We start from the raw sequence: 15,085 nt of genomic DNA on the forward strand, positions 1-15,085 counted from the left end.
TATTTTACATTTGAGTAGAACGAAAACGGGTTCAGTCGAAAACCTCTGTGATAACTAGTTTTACCTAAATCTAAGTAACAATTAGAATTGCAATACATTTTTTCGGAGATCAATATTGTTATGATTATATTATTCCGTCGCGATGGCGGTGGAACTTTATCACTTTAAAGTTTAATGACATGACATTATACCGCCGAATGTACAATCAATTTAGGTTATCAAAATTTCGATCATTATCTATTACGAGGATAGTAAAATTACCAAGTATAATTTCATTACTTATTAGGTTTCTTAAAGCTAAAATTGGAAGAACAAAAAGAGGCCTTTCTCTAGTATTGTAAGAGTAGTCTATGAGGCCTTTAGATTTCAGTGTGGCGAAGGCGAAGTCTTTAGGCGGGTTACCATTGGCCCTGGCGCGAGCGCAGTTACGTTTAGAACACAGTTGATTATGCCCCAAGCGCTCGTGTCGAAAATACTGTCCTGGTTATCTAGTAGTAGTCCTGACTGTTACAGCGGAAGTAGGGGGTTTAATTTCTACGCAGGATAATTTATATTCGTGGGACGAACACGATCCTTTCTGTCCGAGTGTAATTTCATACATATATAGTATTCAGAAACAGTTTTTTCAATTGTTTTATTAACGTACAGGCTTTTCATAATATAACTGTTTCTTTCAATATTACGTCACCAAGATAGGTATTATTATAAGGTAAGTACCAGTTTCTGAAAATTGAATTCGGGGCAAACAGCGCCATCTAGTTAAGCTGTGGAAATTAAAAACAACAGTTTTACCAAAATAAATCTTTTATCATAATACATTTTCAATATTACACAGAAGTGATACTGTTGGTCATAACCTAAATAAGGATCTGAATATTGCTTGACAAATAAAACCTAAGGCAGTCAGACAGATTTTAAAACGATTTTGAATACGTATTTTTTTCTTTTATCTCGTATACAAAAAATATAGGGGATTCAGTGATTTGTTAACTCGTGTGACGTCACTTGCCAGTACGCTTTTTACTAGCAAGTGACGTTTATAGCCCGAATCCAAAGTTAAGTGGTTTTCATCTATCTTTCTTTTTAATGTGATAAAATAAAAAAGAACGTACTTATTCAATATTTTTTGGGAAATCTGACTGACGGACTACACAGATTCATATGACAAGATTTAGTTGAAGACCCTATTGTAATTTTTAATGAGTGCGCTAAAACGATTGCAATTAATTTGAGGTTACACTGGATTTGGCAGATTTAAATTATTGCAGAACATAATTCTTAAGACTTGGAATTCGTACACCGATTCATCTGAGAATTAAAGACTATATGATTTTGACTTTATGATAAAATAATTACAATAGAAGAATTAAAAAAAAAATCTTTCAATTAAGATTGGCACCCACTTTACACTACCTAGGCGATATGATAATCTCATTTATCATTTACTTTTTTGTTGAAATCGATTAAATGTTGTTTATTTAAATTGATATAGTTTATTGCTATATTATATGTTAAAGTGGTTCTGACTTTAATTCCATTTAGCTCAGACCAACAAAACCATCACTGAATACCAAAAATCACAAATATAATAAAACAGTCCGTCAAATATATTCAAATTTTCAAAATCAAGATATTACAGTCATTCTCTTGCTCCTTTACTTCATATTTAAAATCTGGCTTCAGTTTCCAACTGATCGGTGAGACGGGGACATCTTTTGGCGGGGACTCATTCGACGACGAATCCTTTGGAGACAAAGAACTAGGTTTAACTTTAAACTGTCCAATTTTCGTTTTGACAACTTCTTTTTTTCGAACATTGGTCCTTGGTTTCGGAGTGCTTGAGTCCGGCTGATTCTTGAAGTTCTGATCAACGAAATTCTTGTACGAATCATTGAATGACGTTGGGGATTGTATTAGGGATCTAGGTTTGGCATCTTCATTTTTCTCTGTATCATTTTTCTTAGCTTTATTGAGGGCTGGACTTCTAGCTTTAAAGACCCCATTTTCAGCTTTCTCTTCTCCGTCTTTTTTGACCCTCTTCATTTCTTTCTTAGCATCTTTCGGCGCCGGACTGTGTTTCCTTTTACTTTTCAAGCTCTCAAGATTGCTAGATATTTGTTCGTCAGTCAAACTTTTGTTACCAATAGGTAAATTATGGTCTTCAAGGTCAACACTCTGTAATATCATAGTCATTTCCAGAGCTTTACCGAGGAGATCTTGTAACGTTGAAATATCGACTTTGGATGCGTCTTTCACAACACTTGTGACCATTTTCTTGAACTCAGTGTATAATTGTTTATCATCATCTGCGTCTAATGGCATGTCTTCGGAGTCTGTTATATGTGAAGGTATTGAGTGCTTTGAATATTTCTCTAAGTCCGCAGGCTTTAATACGTGTCCGCAATGATCTTTGAAGTATGAAACGTGGATTCCAGTCTTGTAGTCTCTTACGAAGATGACTGATGGGCAGAAATGGCTGACAGCGGTTGGATTTTTTGACTGGTACGAACAATGGAACACGTCTTTTGATTTCATGCTGTTTAGGCGGACGAAGTTTAGCTCCGATTGTTCCTCTAGGTCCTTCTTCCATGATGCGAATTCTGTAATAATTTTATTGCTTGTTAATTTACGTGAGAACAAAATAGTAAAAGAACACCCGAGAGGTGACCCGCAATAGGAGAAGTGGTTGATGTCGATAGTAAGACGTGCGAATTAGCAAATCTGCTGCCCACGGGGCCCACCCGCTCTATGAATCGAAAATGATCCCGCGGGGACATGAAATCGGGATAAGAACTATCTGTTTATTAAGTTTAGTCTATACCAATGCTGTGGTTTTTACTTGAAAGAGAAACAAACTTCCATACATACAATCTTTCGAGCCTTTAATATACCCTTCTAGAGTAGCATGTAGCTTGCAGAGTAGCAATCTCAGCCTGAGACATTTTTTATCACTTAATCAAAGGGTGACGCAGAGATAACAAGAAGTGGATATATTGGTATGTTGTGATATACACTACTTATAAAATAATATAATGTTCATCCAGGGCAAATCAGTTAAAGAGTGAAGAAGTGTCAAACAAAGAGATACTTTTGGACTGAGGATTTTAATCCCTGTTTCGCAGCAAGTTTCACAAACACATGCACAAATCTCTACAAAACTACATATTTACATACCCTCTTTATTTGGAAAGAAGTAGTTCTGCAATCCGTCATTATGTAACCCTTTAACATGCTGCTGGAACAGAACCAGACTGGAGAAGAGCTGGTCACAGCCCAAGCACTTGTAGAAGTCTCGCGGTATCGGCGGCCTGGCACACACGTGGGTGTCTGTGGACCTGATCTGTCTGTCGCAGGTCATGCAATACTCTTGGCGGATTGGCTTTATAAGGTCCGGTGAATTAGGGGCGCTGGAAGTGGAAAATAGTGTTTTATTATAATATATATTATGGTTGTAAGATGACGGTAACTAGTGGTTGTCGGCTCGTTTTACCGCATGTATATTGTTGTCAATTGTTTCAATGTGTGTCAGATGGTTTTGGGAGGCAAGATGACGGTAAAAAATACATATAAAGGTATTCATGATTTTTTTAAATGTATAAAGTATGTAGGGTAAATTGTAAATTTCGTGGACTTTGTAGAATACTTGAGACACATGTAAATACTCCATGCTCAATGAAGGGGCATAAAATATTGATTTAATAAGCATAATTTTGTTAGTAACAACATACATAAATATGCCAATGATAAATAGATAACTGTTTTTCATTCATATAATATGATATTATGATTATCTAGTAAATGATAAACTGTTTTGCAATTAACAATCGCTGGTGCAGAAATACATAAAAATTAAAGGTACATAGAAGCATAATTTTTTTGTTGTTATCCCCGCAACCAATAAACAGAATGAATGAAAATAAAAATCATTTATTCAAGTTGGGCCCTGACCAGCACATCTTAAAGGTGAAAATATATTCAATTCAATTCTTTATGGTATATCATAATGTTATATATGTGTTCAATTAAGTGTACAGCTTATTTTGACCTGTCAGGCACAGCAAAAGTAGGAGAGAGAAGAAATATAATGGACCAAATGCAGGCGTAGAAACTAAACACAAAAAGAACTTCCCACTGGTGGATGCAGGCAATACATTAAATCCTTAAGTCTTGTACCTTATTAAATACGACTACAGCTTATAAACAGGTAAATAGACGATGCTACATGTATGTATACAAGAAATTGACAATTCTTACACTTTTTCACCATTAACATCTACGCAATGACTTTTCTGAATGTGCCTGAAGGCTGAGAAGTATACGGCGAATATCGCAGCACAGACAGGACATTCAAACTTCGCCCTCTTTTCATTAGCCTTTTTTCCCGGCAAAGTTGTACCTCCCTTCACATCACTTTTGTTCTCTTGTTTTGCTGTCTGTGAAGGCGCGACCCTCTTCAACATACTCACAGGAACAACCTTTTTCTTCAGTTTACTTGCTTCCACAGCTTTTTTAAAAGAACGCCTCCCTTCTGGCTTTAAATGTAAAAATTTATGATGCGATTTCAAAGCTGTGACATTTAAGAATTTGCTGCCGCAAATATCACATTTTACCGTCGGACGACGCAAATTAATTTGATCGGGTGGCTTCGCTCCCATTTTTTTAGCTTCATTTAGTTTTTTAACAATGTTGACTGTTTATTTTAGTAAAATAATCAAAATTCTTCGCAGTTCAGACTTGCACAATGGTTGAACTAAATAGAACACGCACTCCAGGCGCTGAAAGTTAATATTTTAAACATGACACTTATAGACAAACTACTTTGATGTATGTTTTTTCTCGTTTTGTTGGTCAGTATTCGTTCTTCACGCTTTTTCAATGTTTCTAAATAGTAATAATATAATTCTGGAAGTGCCCCAAAATTTAAACATCAAAAGTAAAAGCAATAAAAGTGAAAGTATGCTATTAACACAAATGACAAATAATTAGTATTACGCAGTATCTGAAACGCGCTCTACGAACTGACGCCAGCTGCGCTATGTCGTACGTATTGACGTTTTAAGTTTTTAAATCGCCTTCGTTTAGAAATAGTGTCTATGGGTTTTATGGCGGTGAAATTAAACGCCATTAATGTAAACTTGGAGCTCTGATTTTTTTTTGGTGAGACCCAGCAAAGCAGAGGTCTAAAGCCATACTTATTATAACGGACTGCATTTACAGGACTGATTGCTTTAACTAAGTTTATTGAGGTTACAAAATATATTTTGAACTGTGCTGAATTGTTACAGTACATTTCTGATGTCTCTTCAATTCTTATAAACTTAAATAAATGTATCCCTTAGTAGGTGAATAGTAAAAGACTTTTCTGAGATTAATTTTTATATAATTCTTATCTTACAGATTAACTTTAACTTATAACACCTGACAAACAATTCCTTGGCTAATATTTGTACATATAAATGAATAAATTTATTGGATTGCTTTAGATCATGATGTCTCCATTTTTTCTACACCCCATAGTTTTATTTCATCTTCACAAGCTGTTACAATACTATTCTCTGTCGGATGATGACTCAAAGAGACAACAGGTTTATTAAAACTATGTCTCAACTTCTGCGTACAAGTACTACTAATTAAATCATAATAAAAAACTTCACCAGTCGCTGAACCACAGATGATATGACTATCCTTTTCATTTACAGCATTTTCTAGCAAATAATCTTTACTTTCATGGCCTGTAAAAGTATTTAGAATCTCCCCAGAATCTTTATCAAATAGTTTTACTGTGCTATCAGCGCAGCTAAGGATATAGCATTGCCCATCTCTTGTTAAGCTCCCAAAAGTCACAATATGGCCTATAAAGTCAGATGTCATTTTCCCCATCCTTAAATCATACAGCCTTACATGACAGTCTACTGAAGTAGTTAAAACTTCATGGTCAGTTACTTGGATGGATGTGATTGTGTCCTTTGCATCTTTTAAAACTTGTACAGGTTCTTGTCTACGGCTCATCACGTCCCAAAACGCGACGGTGTTGTCTACGGACCCGGAGACCGCCATTGTTGACTCTTCATTGAATTTAATGCAGGTTACTGAGCTCGCGTGGCCGCGGTATCTTCGCAACGGCTGGCCGGTTGTAACGTCCCATAGTATTACAGATTTATCGCTGCTACATGATATAATTTGACTGCTGTCACAAGATCCAGCTGCATCTAGGACTTCATTTGCATGTCCTCCATAAGTTTTTAGTAAAAGTTGCCGTTGTGGATTCCAGAGTTTTATTTTTTTGTCTGCTCCGCAAGTTAGGCAGTAGGTCCCGTCCACGTTGAATCTAACAGCACGTATTACTTGTTGCTTGCACTGGAAGGTGGCTAATGTTGTTAGTTCAGTCATTTTATACTTATTTTACAAGTAAATAAACAAAACCCCGTTTTGTTTTGGATTGTGACATTAATGACCTATCAGCAATCGGCATTTGTCAAAGTGACAGCCTTAAAACAGGTTAAAAGTAGAAACGGAACGTTTTTTATATTTTTTTCCTGAATGAGATATATTTATAGTTTGTTTTCCAAAAATACAGTAATTCAGTATGAAAACCAACATTCACGAACTCTTTTGCGAAATTGCGAAAGGATGAAAAACGCCATCTGTTACGGATTTTCTGAACCACTACACGTAATCGCCATCTATCGGATTTTCCAAACAGCTCTTGGCCGTTGTCCCACTAACGCCATCTATGATAATTTCCACGCAATTGACTCAAGGCCCTCAGTACCTCCACCTACCGCAATTTCCACGCAACACAGCCATTGTTTCCTCGCTCTGGGTCAGCTATGTACTGTTTACTGCTTACATTGACACACTGACTCAGTTCCATTATATACATTGATATTATGTGTATTTGTGTGCGTCACACGCCCACCTTGCGTTGTATAAGCTAAGCTAAATGTTCGGCCATTGTTGTTACGAAATATTCAATATTAGAGTCGTATTGTGTGCTGAAAATGGGTCATTTTCGACAGATTTCTTCGTAAAATGACAGATTACAGTCTAGATGGGATTATTATCAGTCTGTTTCTTATCTTATCTTTTATCTGTCGTGTGGAATGAGAGGAATATTGGTGTACTATTGTCTATTGAATTGTGCGCAATAAATTGGTTTTATAACTTAGGTACCTATATATAATATTTAGATATTACTTTTCTTCCACGCTTATTAAAAGGACTTATTTACATCCGGAGATAGTGGTAATGCATCTAAGAAATTGAATAAATATGAAGAATACCTAATTTTACCAATAAGATCCCGACCGACCGCCAAATCGGGGGAAATCCTCGAAAGAGGTTTAATGTACCTAACGAAAACCTTAAAAAAAACCATTCTACAGCTATGACATCGTCTGTCAAATTAAGGCGCGGTTTTGAGAAAATGGCGGAACATTAACCTGTGTTGTATATTTTATATGCTTACTTATTTGACCATCAGATTAACGAATTTGGCAGACTTCCATTGCAACGAAGGGCACTAAAGTATTTTAAAAATGCAGTTAAAAGAGTGCAGTATTTGTTTTAGATACTTACCTAGTTGTAGTTCTTGAAGCCGTACTTATTATGAATGGCTTTATCATATAAGTAAATAATCTTATAAACATAGTACGAAAAAATATGAATTTTCAGTAGAAAAAATGTAGGTTACAGAACGGAGGAAAACGTATTCTACATTTTATTGTTTCGAATAATACATGATTGTAAATTAAAACAATAAAATGGGATTTACTGTCGTATGTACCTCTACCTATTTTTTATTTTATACGCATGTATGGTATGACCCACTGGCCCATAGCTGAGCAAAGACCTTTTTATTACAGACATTTTTTATTTTGTAAGACTATTCCACGAGAATAGTCCTAGGCTGAACTGGTTTTTACAATTTCCTATTAGACATTTACATGGTTTTAATTTTAAACTAATTTACCTACTTCTAATCATAATGCAATAAAAGTGTGTAATGTAATAAAACTATCTTAATATATTTTGATACACGACGCAAAGGAATCCCATACTGCCGTAGTGTTGGCCTTACATAGTATAGGGTAGTGTTGTACGGCAGAATACGGCCGAAATGGCTTAAAGCAGGTCACTGGATTGCGGTAACCGTTATGTGCAGCCGACATAATGCGGACAAACTTCGCGCCTCCCTTTACGGGCTGGAATCATAGGGGCTTCGGATAGCACAGATTAAAAATTGTGTTATTTTTAGAGCAAAGAGGTTTTATTGCTTAGATTAATGTGAGATTTTAAGCTGAAGATTAATTAATTGATCTACGAGTTACTAGATTATAGTTATAATAATAATAATATGTTATGTTTATATAGGTATCGAAGTCACATTTAATATTATTATTTTTCAATGCAAATATGTATCATAAGCGAATAATCTTATAAGCGAAGGCTTGTAATTGGCTCACTGTTGCACAAACTGTTTTTTATTAGAATTGTATTTAACTGTAAGCCTTCCATGCTGTATAAATAAATAAATCATATCTGCCTTTAATCATTTTTTTTATAGAACGTGAGTTCTTTACGTAAATCTTCTACAGACATTGAAATATATTATAGTTTCATAAGCGTCAGTAATATCAAAAATTTAATTGTAACAATACTACTGAAAATGCAAAACCTTAAATTGAACAAAAAAATCACTTGACTTACAAAACTACTTGCATAAATACAACACAAGAAAAAAAAGCAAATATAAAAAAAAACACAACTGTCAAAAAGTTTTCGCTCCATTTTGTATTTCTGCGCATAACGAAGCTCCCTGCAATGCACCAACAGCGTAGGAACGGTAACTGGAAAAGGTAGTTTCTTTACATTATGTAATGACTTTCAACATTTTAACGTTAGTAAGAGAATATTATAGTAGTTTTTATTTATTTAGGTAATAATTGGTAGCGTTAAGGTTATAATTTGTTGATATAGGAATATACACAGCCGTGGGGTATATACAGGCTGTCAATATTATCTAATATTTTGCTGTGTTTTTTTTATAATAATCGACCCAGAAAAGGATTATTGAGCTAAGTACTTATGACATGTCCGTATGGATTGAGGAGCCACTTTCGATTTAAAAAGGAAGCTCGCCCCCTTATTTAGTAGGAAAGTAAATAATTTTGTAGACCGAATTCTGAAATTTGTAGTATAATATGTCTAAAGTTATGTAACTGTGAATGTGGCTCCTCAATCCAAACATCTGAATTGAGGAGCCACCTGAAACACGGAAAGTATTCCATGTATATTTTTGAAAATTTTGTATCATTTAGTAGCAATTGTGTATAGTGTCTACTAAAAATTTGAGCCCAGTACTATTTATATTCAAGAATATACAATACTTTTAATGTGGCTCCTCGATCTATACACAAGAGCATGAATTGCCATGAAAGTTATTGGTCAATTTATATTCCACTCTAAAGACATTTAGTAGTAAGTGTGTTCGAATTTGTAGTATATTCACAAAGTAGTAGACTGAGCGAATTTAATAAATAAATGCATTTCATTTGGCTCCTCAATCGTGACGTCTGCATAATAAATAATTGACTGTACCTACCTGAGATCAAAACGGAATAAAATACCAGAGACACTAACATTTAGTATAAACGGTCTACTAAATACATATGCACAGATCAACATTGTATATGTTCGGTATCTGAAAAACAAATCACTTCTAAATATTCCTTACGAATTCGCTATTTAGGGTGACCATGTTATATGAATTAAACTAGGATGATTCATTTTTGAAATTTAATTTTTCGACAATATTCGGTATGTTTTTGGAATCCAAAGTTTAGAAGATGCAATTTGTATTGTAGAAGAAAATAACGTTTGCACATCTTGTAACCACCAAACAGTGTGTAAATATACTGTATCAAAAACAGTGTCATTTGAACTAAATGTTTCTACGAGGTTTAGAGTAAACGAGGTACCAGAAACTATAATGATTTCAAGTAGCTTATATACTTTAATAGGCGTTATAGAATTTATCCCTGCGATTAGCGAAGCTGGAATGGGTCACTATAAATGTCACTACCCAGCGAATGATGAGATGTTTTGTTATGATGACTATGATTCTCACTGTAAAATTCATAAAAGCACCGACCAACCAATATTAATTCATTCTTTAACTTATGTCGAAATTGACTAGATACTAAATATCCTAAACCTATGAAGAATCTTTGTACCGAATATTGTCGAAAAATTAAATTTCAAAAATGAATCATCCTAGTTTAATTCATATAACATGGTCACCCTAAATAGCGAATTCGTAAGGAATATTTAGAAGTGATTTGTTTTTCAGATACCGAACATATACAATGTTGATCTGTGCATATGTATTTAGTAGACCGTTTATACTAAATGTTAGTGTCTCTGGTATTTTATTCCGTTTTGATCTCAGGTAGGTACAGTCAATTATTTATTATGCAGACGTCACGATTGAGGAGCCAAATGAAATGCATTTATTTATTAAATTCGCTCAGTCTACTACTTTGTGAATATACTACAAATTCGAACACACTTACTACTAAATGTCTTTAGAGTGGAATATAAATTGACCAATAACTTTCATGGCAATTCATGCTCTTGTGTATAGATCGAGGAGCCACATTAAAAGTATTGTATATTCTTGAATATAAATAGTACTGGGCTCAAATTTTTAGTAGACACTATACACAATTGCTACTAAATGATACAAAATTTTCAAAAATATACATGGAATACTTTCCGTGTTTCAGGTGGCTCCTCAATTCAGATGTTTGGATTGAGGAGCCACATTCACAGTTACATAACTTTAGACATATTATACTACAAATTTCAGAATTCGGTCTACAAAATTATTTACTTTCCTACTAAATAAGGGGGCGAGCTTCCTTTTTAAATCGAAAGTGGCTCCTCAATCCATACGGACATCTTATGACTGTTTTTGTATTGTTTTTATGGTCTTCTGATGTTTTGAATTGCTGTTCGCTAGTCTCGCGAAAACTCGAGAAGGGCCGAACCGATATGGCTCATTTTAGTCTTAAAATACTCGAAGCAGTCCAGGGAAGGTTTCAACGGTTGTAAAATATGGAAAAAATACATTACTGTTCATCAACTGTTAGGCGGTACGTAGTTTGCCGACTAGTTTCTTTTGTAAAATTGATTTTTACACTTTTTATCAAATAATAAATATTAATTCAAAGGTGTGTTGCGTCACGTCAGAGGTCTACGGGCGGTTCAGACTCTGACATCAGGTTGTACATCAACCATACGATAAGAAGAAAGATCGAATGACATTATTTTTTTTTTGCTTGACCGCTGTCTTTGGTACGCCATTTTTTATGACCATTTTCAGGAATACTTGAAAATTTTCAGCTATTTATGTATCGGAATCTCTTATTCTTTCGTGTCCTGTTTGTTTTTACAAGAGATAACGTAAGTCTCCCATCTACGCTTATATTGGATAGGAGACTACAGTTCGAGGATATCGGAGCCTTGCGATGGTGTACGAGCAAGTTATTTCTCATAAAAGAAATGCGAGTAGCCTTTGGAACGCTAAATATAGGTAAAATTCAGAACTGCAGAGGCTCTTCTTGAGATTCTGCAGTTACATTACTCCTCGCGCTAACGCTGACGAATCAAGTCAAAGTCACGTGACTTGTAGAAACGGATTATCAGTCCTATACATTTAGTAGTTTTATCTTTTAATGCGATGTAACATTGTCTAGGTCAAGTGAATACTAAAATGGATTAATTAAACTTAATAATGATCACAGCTCTCTACGAGTTTGCTACGAGCTTTAAAGCAGTAAGTGTAAGAGAGACAATACTACATTATAATGCGTTCTCTCGCTTCAACAAATAAAACTTCTTTACTTTCAAAGATGGGCATAGGCGGTGCTGGTGACAAGATAGTGTGTGGGCTTGTAGCAAATTCGGGTTACAAGGCCCTTTGGCTCAGTTTAGTTTACTTCAGGTTCTCTTTTTTTCTGTAAGCTTAGCTGTGCTGCTAACGTATGTGTAGTGCACTCTAAGTGCAAACAAAGCTTAGTACGGGCAGCGCTCAATACGGATGACAACTGGATATAAAAAGTTCATATGTATATAGAGTAGAGTAAGAGCTCGTGGACCCCAGACCTACGTTATTTTATAAAAGCTGAAAGTTTGTCAGCGGATGCTCCCAACATAGGTAAGAACGGTGGTTGATTATGGAGTTTGGGTCATGGTGGCTTTGGCAGATAAACGGTACTTTATAAAATAACGTAGGTCTCGCGTTCACGGGCTCGATAGACCGATAATAAAAAGTCTGGCGTCCACGGGCTCTTAGACCATCCCTTAGACCAATAATAAAAAAATAGTTGCGTATTTTTCCTTCATCAGTACAAAAAATATACAAAACAATTTCGTAAAATGTATACACAATCGTTAAATTTATGTTTGCGGAGTAAAAAACTGAAAAGAAATGGAAATTACACTTTTAGATGTAGTACTCTTTATCACGGTCACACAGGCCTTGGAGCAGGTTCCCTAAACATTTGCGGCCTTCATACTCTTGTTATGTGGTTACTCTGGCATTGGTGATGGGCCCAAAGGAACAATACAGGCTGAAAGCAAACTCTCTTTCTAATGTACATATTTTAAGTAATTATCCAATCCGCAATCTTGCGGTTTTGATGCATATATGTGTCGATGTATTTTTAAAAACAGTTGCGACTTACGACTTATAATTTAAAATAACTTAATTTTAACTTGTTTCTAGATTTTAGCTGAATTGTTTTATAATTTTATTAGTTGCCACTTTTCCAATTCATCCTGGATTGTTTAAGTTAATATACACCGTGATTTTTTAGTGGTCTTACAAAAGTAGCCCAGTTCATGTATCCAATGACTAGAACACATTCAAGATAAAAAAATAGGTATTTATGAGATTTGTAAAAAAAATAAATGCAATTTTTATTCAATATTACGATGCAATTCGTAGTTTTTTAGAAACACAGCTCTGTTGCGAGCGCGGTCCGAGCCTTGTAACAATGGTGAGGGGCGCGGGCCGCGGCGTTTTTATCATTTTTAAGAGTATATTTCAGATTTCTCTTGTTTCATTTTCTTCGTACTTATTATCTTGTTGATGATAAAAAAATAATAATCGCGCCCAGGGGTATTTTACGTCGGATACATGAACTGGGCTGCTTTTGTGAGACGACTAAAAAATCACCGTGTATAGCCTATGATCTCAAAAATAAAGTGTCTTTCTATTTATAAAAGGACTTCCGAAATCGGTTCAGTAAATGCCTAGATTACCCCCTACAAAGTCACAAACTTTATCTCAATGCAATAAAACATTTGAAATTAAAAAATATATAATGTGCTTATTTAAAATTGTAATTTTCCTGTTTTTGTTGACAAATTTTATCTACTGTAGTGTAAGTCGATAACGCTGTTTTGAATTTTGGTTATATATGAATGAAATAAATAACTACTACCATTTTTTTATAATATTAGTATAGGTTACTATTCAATACCAATTTGTACGAGTCCCAATGCAGGCTAAGGCCGTGTTAGAAGCATTGATCGTCATTGTACTGCGGAGCTACGGTTAGCGGCTCTACACTATAAAATTCCAGCTTTCCTCACGTTTTCCAACCTTAAGTTACGAAGTATAATTAAAAATACTATTTTTTATATGCAGATACATTATTTTTATTATTATTTTTAATCCCTTACTGACTAAATTGTGTAAAGCATTGATTATGATAGGTAAATGTAGAGTTACGAAGATTTGTTATAAAAGAACTGTATTTCTATTTGAATTTAAATAAATGACAGTTCACTTAATGTTTCTTTTTATTTCGCTATGTAAATACTAGGATTTTATAATTGAGGTTACAGTTTTATTCTTAATTTGACAAGTGAAAAACAACTGAACACAAGGGTTGATATTAAGAACTCTTTTATTGCACCTCCTTATGTGATATTAATGAACGTAAGAGAATTAACGTTGACTTTACAAATTGTGTCCATAGCTCGTATGTCAACAGAGCGACGTACCTACTCGCAGGCTACAAGGCTGAAAACTGAAGTACAATACGGCTACGTAGGAAAATGTCGTAACCAATGACGTAGAATAACAAAAAAATACATTATCAATCAAAATACGTTTTTGATAATGAAGAGTTGTGTAAAAACTTACGCAAGCCGTTAATTGCCGTGGTAGGAAAAAAAAACGCAAAAATATATATTTTTTTGTCCCCCGATTCAAACATGGAACGCGGCGTGCGCGCGCATCCAACATCGACCGATATGTTATCGCCAGTCGAGGTCCAACCGCCGCCACGGTTGGACGCATGTTTCAATGGGTGAGCTGCAATACCCCGGGGCCCCAAGCGTTGCTGATGACGAGAGACAGTACAGGGCTCCGTTCCGTCGGGCGCCGCAGTACAGGTGGCCCGCGCCGCAGCCGCCGCAGCCCTCGGCCTTCGCCCCGTGGAGGCGGGCCCCTGCCCCCCCCCGGCCTCCAGATTACCGACGGAGTGCTTCGTACCCTGGCAAGCCTGATGAGACCTACCAGGTAAGTTTTTTAAAGCTACAACATTGTCTTTCAGCCACGTCTGTCATTTTCACGATTGTAGAAATACGTGTATCTTAAATCTTGAGTTTTTTCGTTGTAAGCAGGTTGTATAGTAATTTGTTCGATACTCTTTGGATTTCGTATTGTTTGACTTGAAACATGTTCGTTTTGACAGTTGATTAGTGATTATTGAAACAGTTTTCGAGTAATATAGTATATATACGTGGTGCATTGTGAAAATAAACTTAAATGTTGTTTTTATAAACACTTGCGGTTTAATAAGCAAATGTTGTAAAACAGAGTCAATTATTTTGTTGTTAGTTATTTGGGTAAAATTGTTTTTCAGTTATGTAAACTTACTAATTTTTCGTGTTGCCTCTGTCAAGTGGTTGAGTTAACAAGAAGTGATGTCGAATTATTAAAATTTGTCAATAATAAACTCATAAAAATATTAATTTAGTGTTGAAAATCTGACTTTAGATACCAATA

General features: G+C 35.1%; 3 protein-coding genes across 4 annotated transcripts in view; 1 reads left to right on the forward strand and 2 right to left on the reverse strand.

The window, feature by feature from the left end:
* Window positions 1-786: 786 nt before the first annotated feature.
* LOC113508998 lies at window positions 787-4,948 on the reverse strand. Its single transcript, XM_026892228.1, has 3 exons — window positions 4,255-4,948; window positions 3,175-3,407; window positions 787-2,600 (listed from the first exon to the last, which is right to left on the reverse strand). Exons 1-3 carry the CDS (start codon window positions 4,653-4,655, stop codon window positions 1,612-1,614), a joined length of 1,623 nt encoding a protein of 540 aa, XP_026748029.1. The 5' UTR covers window positions 4,656-4,948; the 3' UTR covers window positions 787-1,611.
* A 420-nt stretch (window positions 4,949-5,368) lies between these two features.
* On the reverse strand, window positions 5,369-6,468 carry LOC113508999 (WD repeat domain-containing protein 83). Of its 2 annotated transcripts, none has more exons than XM_026892230.1 (2): window positions 5,944-6,468; window positions 5,369-5,569 (listed from the first exon to the last, which is right to left on the reverse strand). In XM_026892230.1, the coding sequence occupies exons 1-2, from the start codon at window positions 6,388-6,390 to the stop codon at window positions 5,549-5,551; spliced, it is 468 nt and encodes a 155-aa protein (XP_026748031.1). In that variant the 5' UTR covers window positions 6,391-6,468; the 3' UTR covers window positions 5,369-5,548. The 2 variants fall into 2 exon arrangements, with proteins under 2 accessions (XP_026748031.1, XP_026748030.1); XM_026892229.1 differs by having other exon boundaries at window positions 5,655-6,467.
* Window positions 6,469-14,301: 7,833 nt separating this feature from the next.
* LOC113509000 (translational regulator orb2) overlaps window positions 14,302-15,085 on the forward strand; it is a 79,413-nt gene continuing 78,629 nt past the window's right edge. The window contains exon 1 of the mRNA XM_026892231.1: window positions 14,302-14,596. Within this exon, the coding sequence (XP_026748032.1) occupies window positions 14,381-14,596 (216 nt within the window). The 5' untranslated portion in view covers window positions 14,302-14,380. The remainder of the gene's footprint in view (window positions 14,597-15,085) is intronic.

The sequence above is a fragment of the Trichoplusia ni genome, chromosome 3, assembly GCF_003590095.1.
Source record: "Trichoplusia ni isolate ovarian cell line Hi5 chromosome 3, tn1, whole genome shotgun sequence".
Classification (NCBI taxonomy): Eukaryota; Metazoa; Arthropoda; class Insecta; order Lepidoptera; family Noctuidae; genus Trichoplusia; species Trichoplusia ni.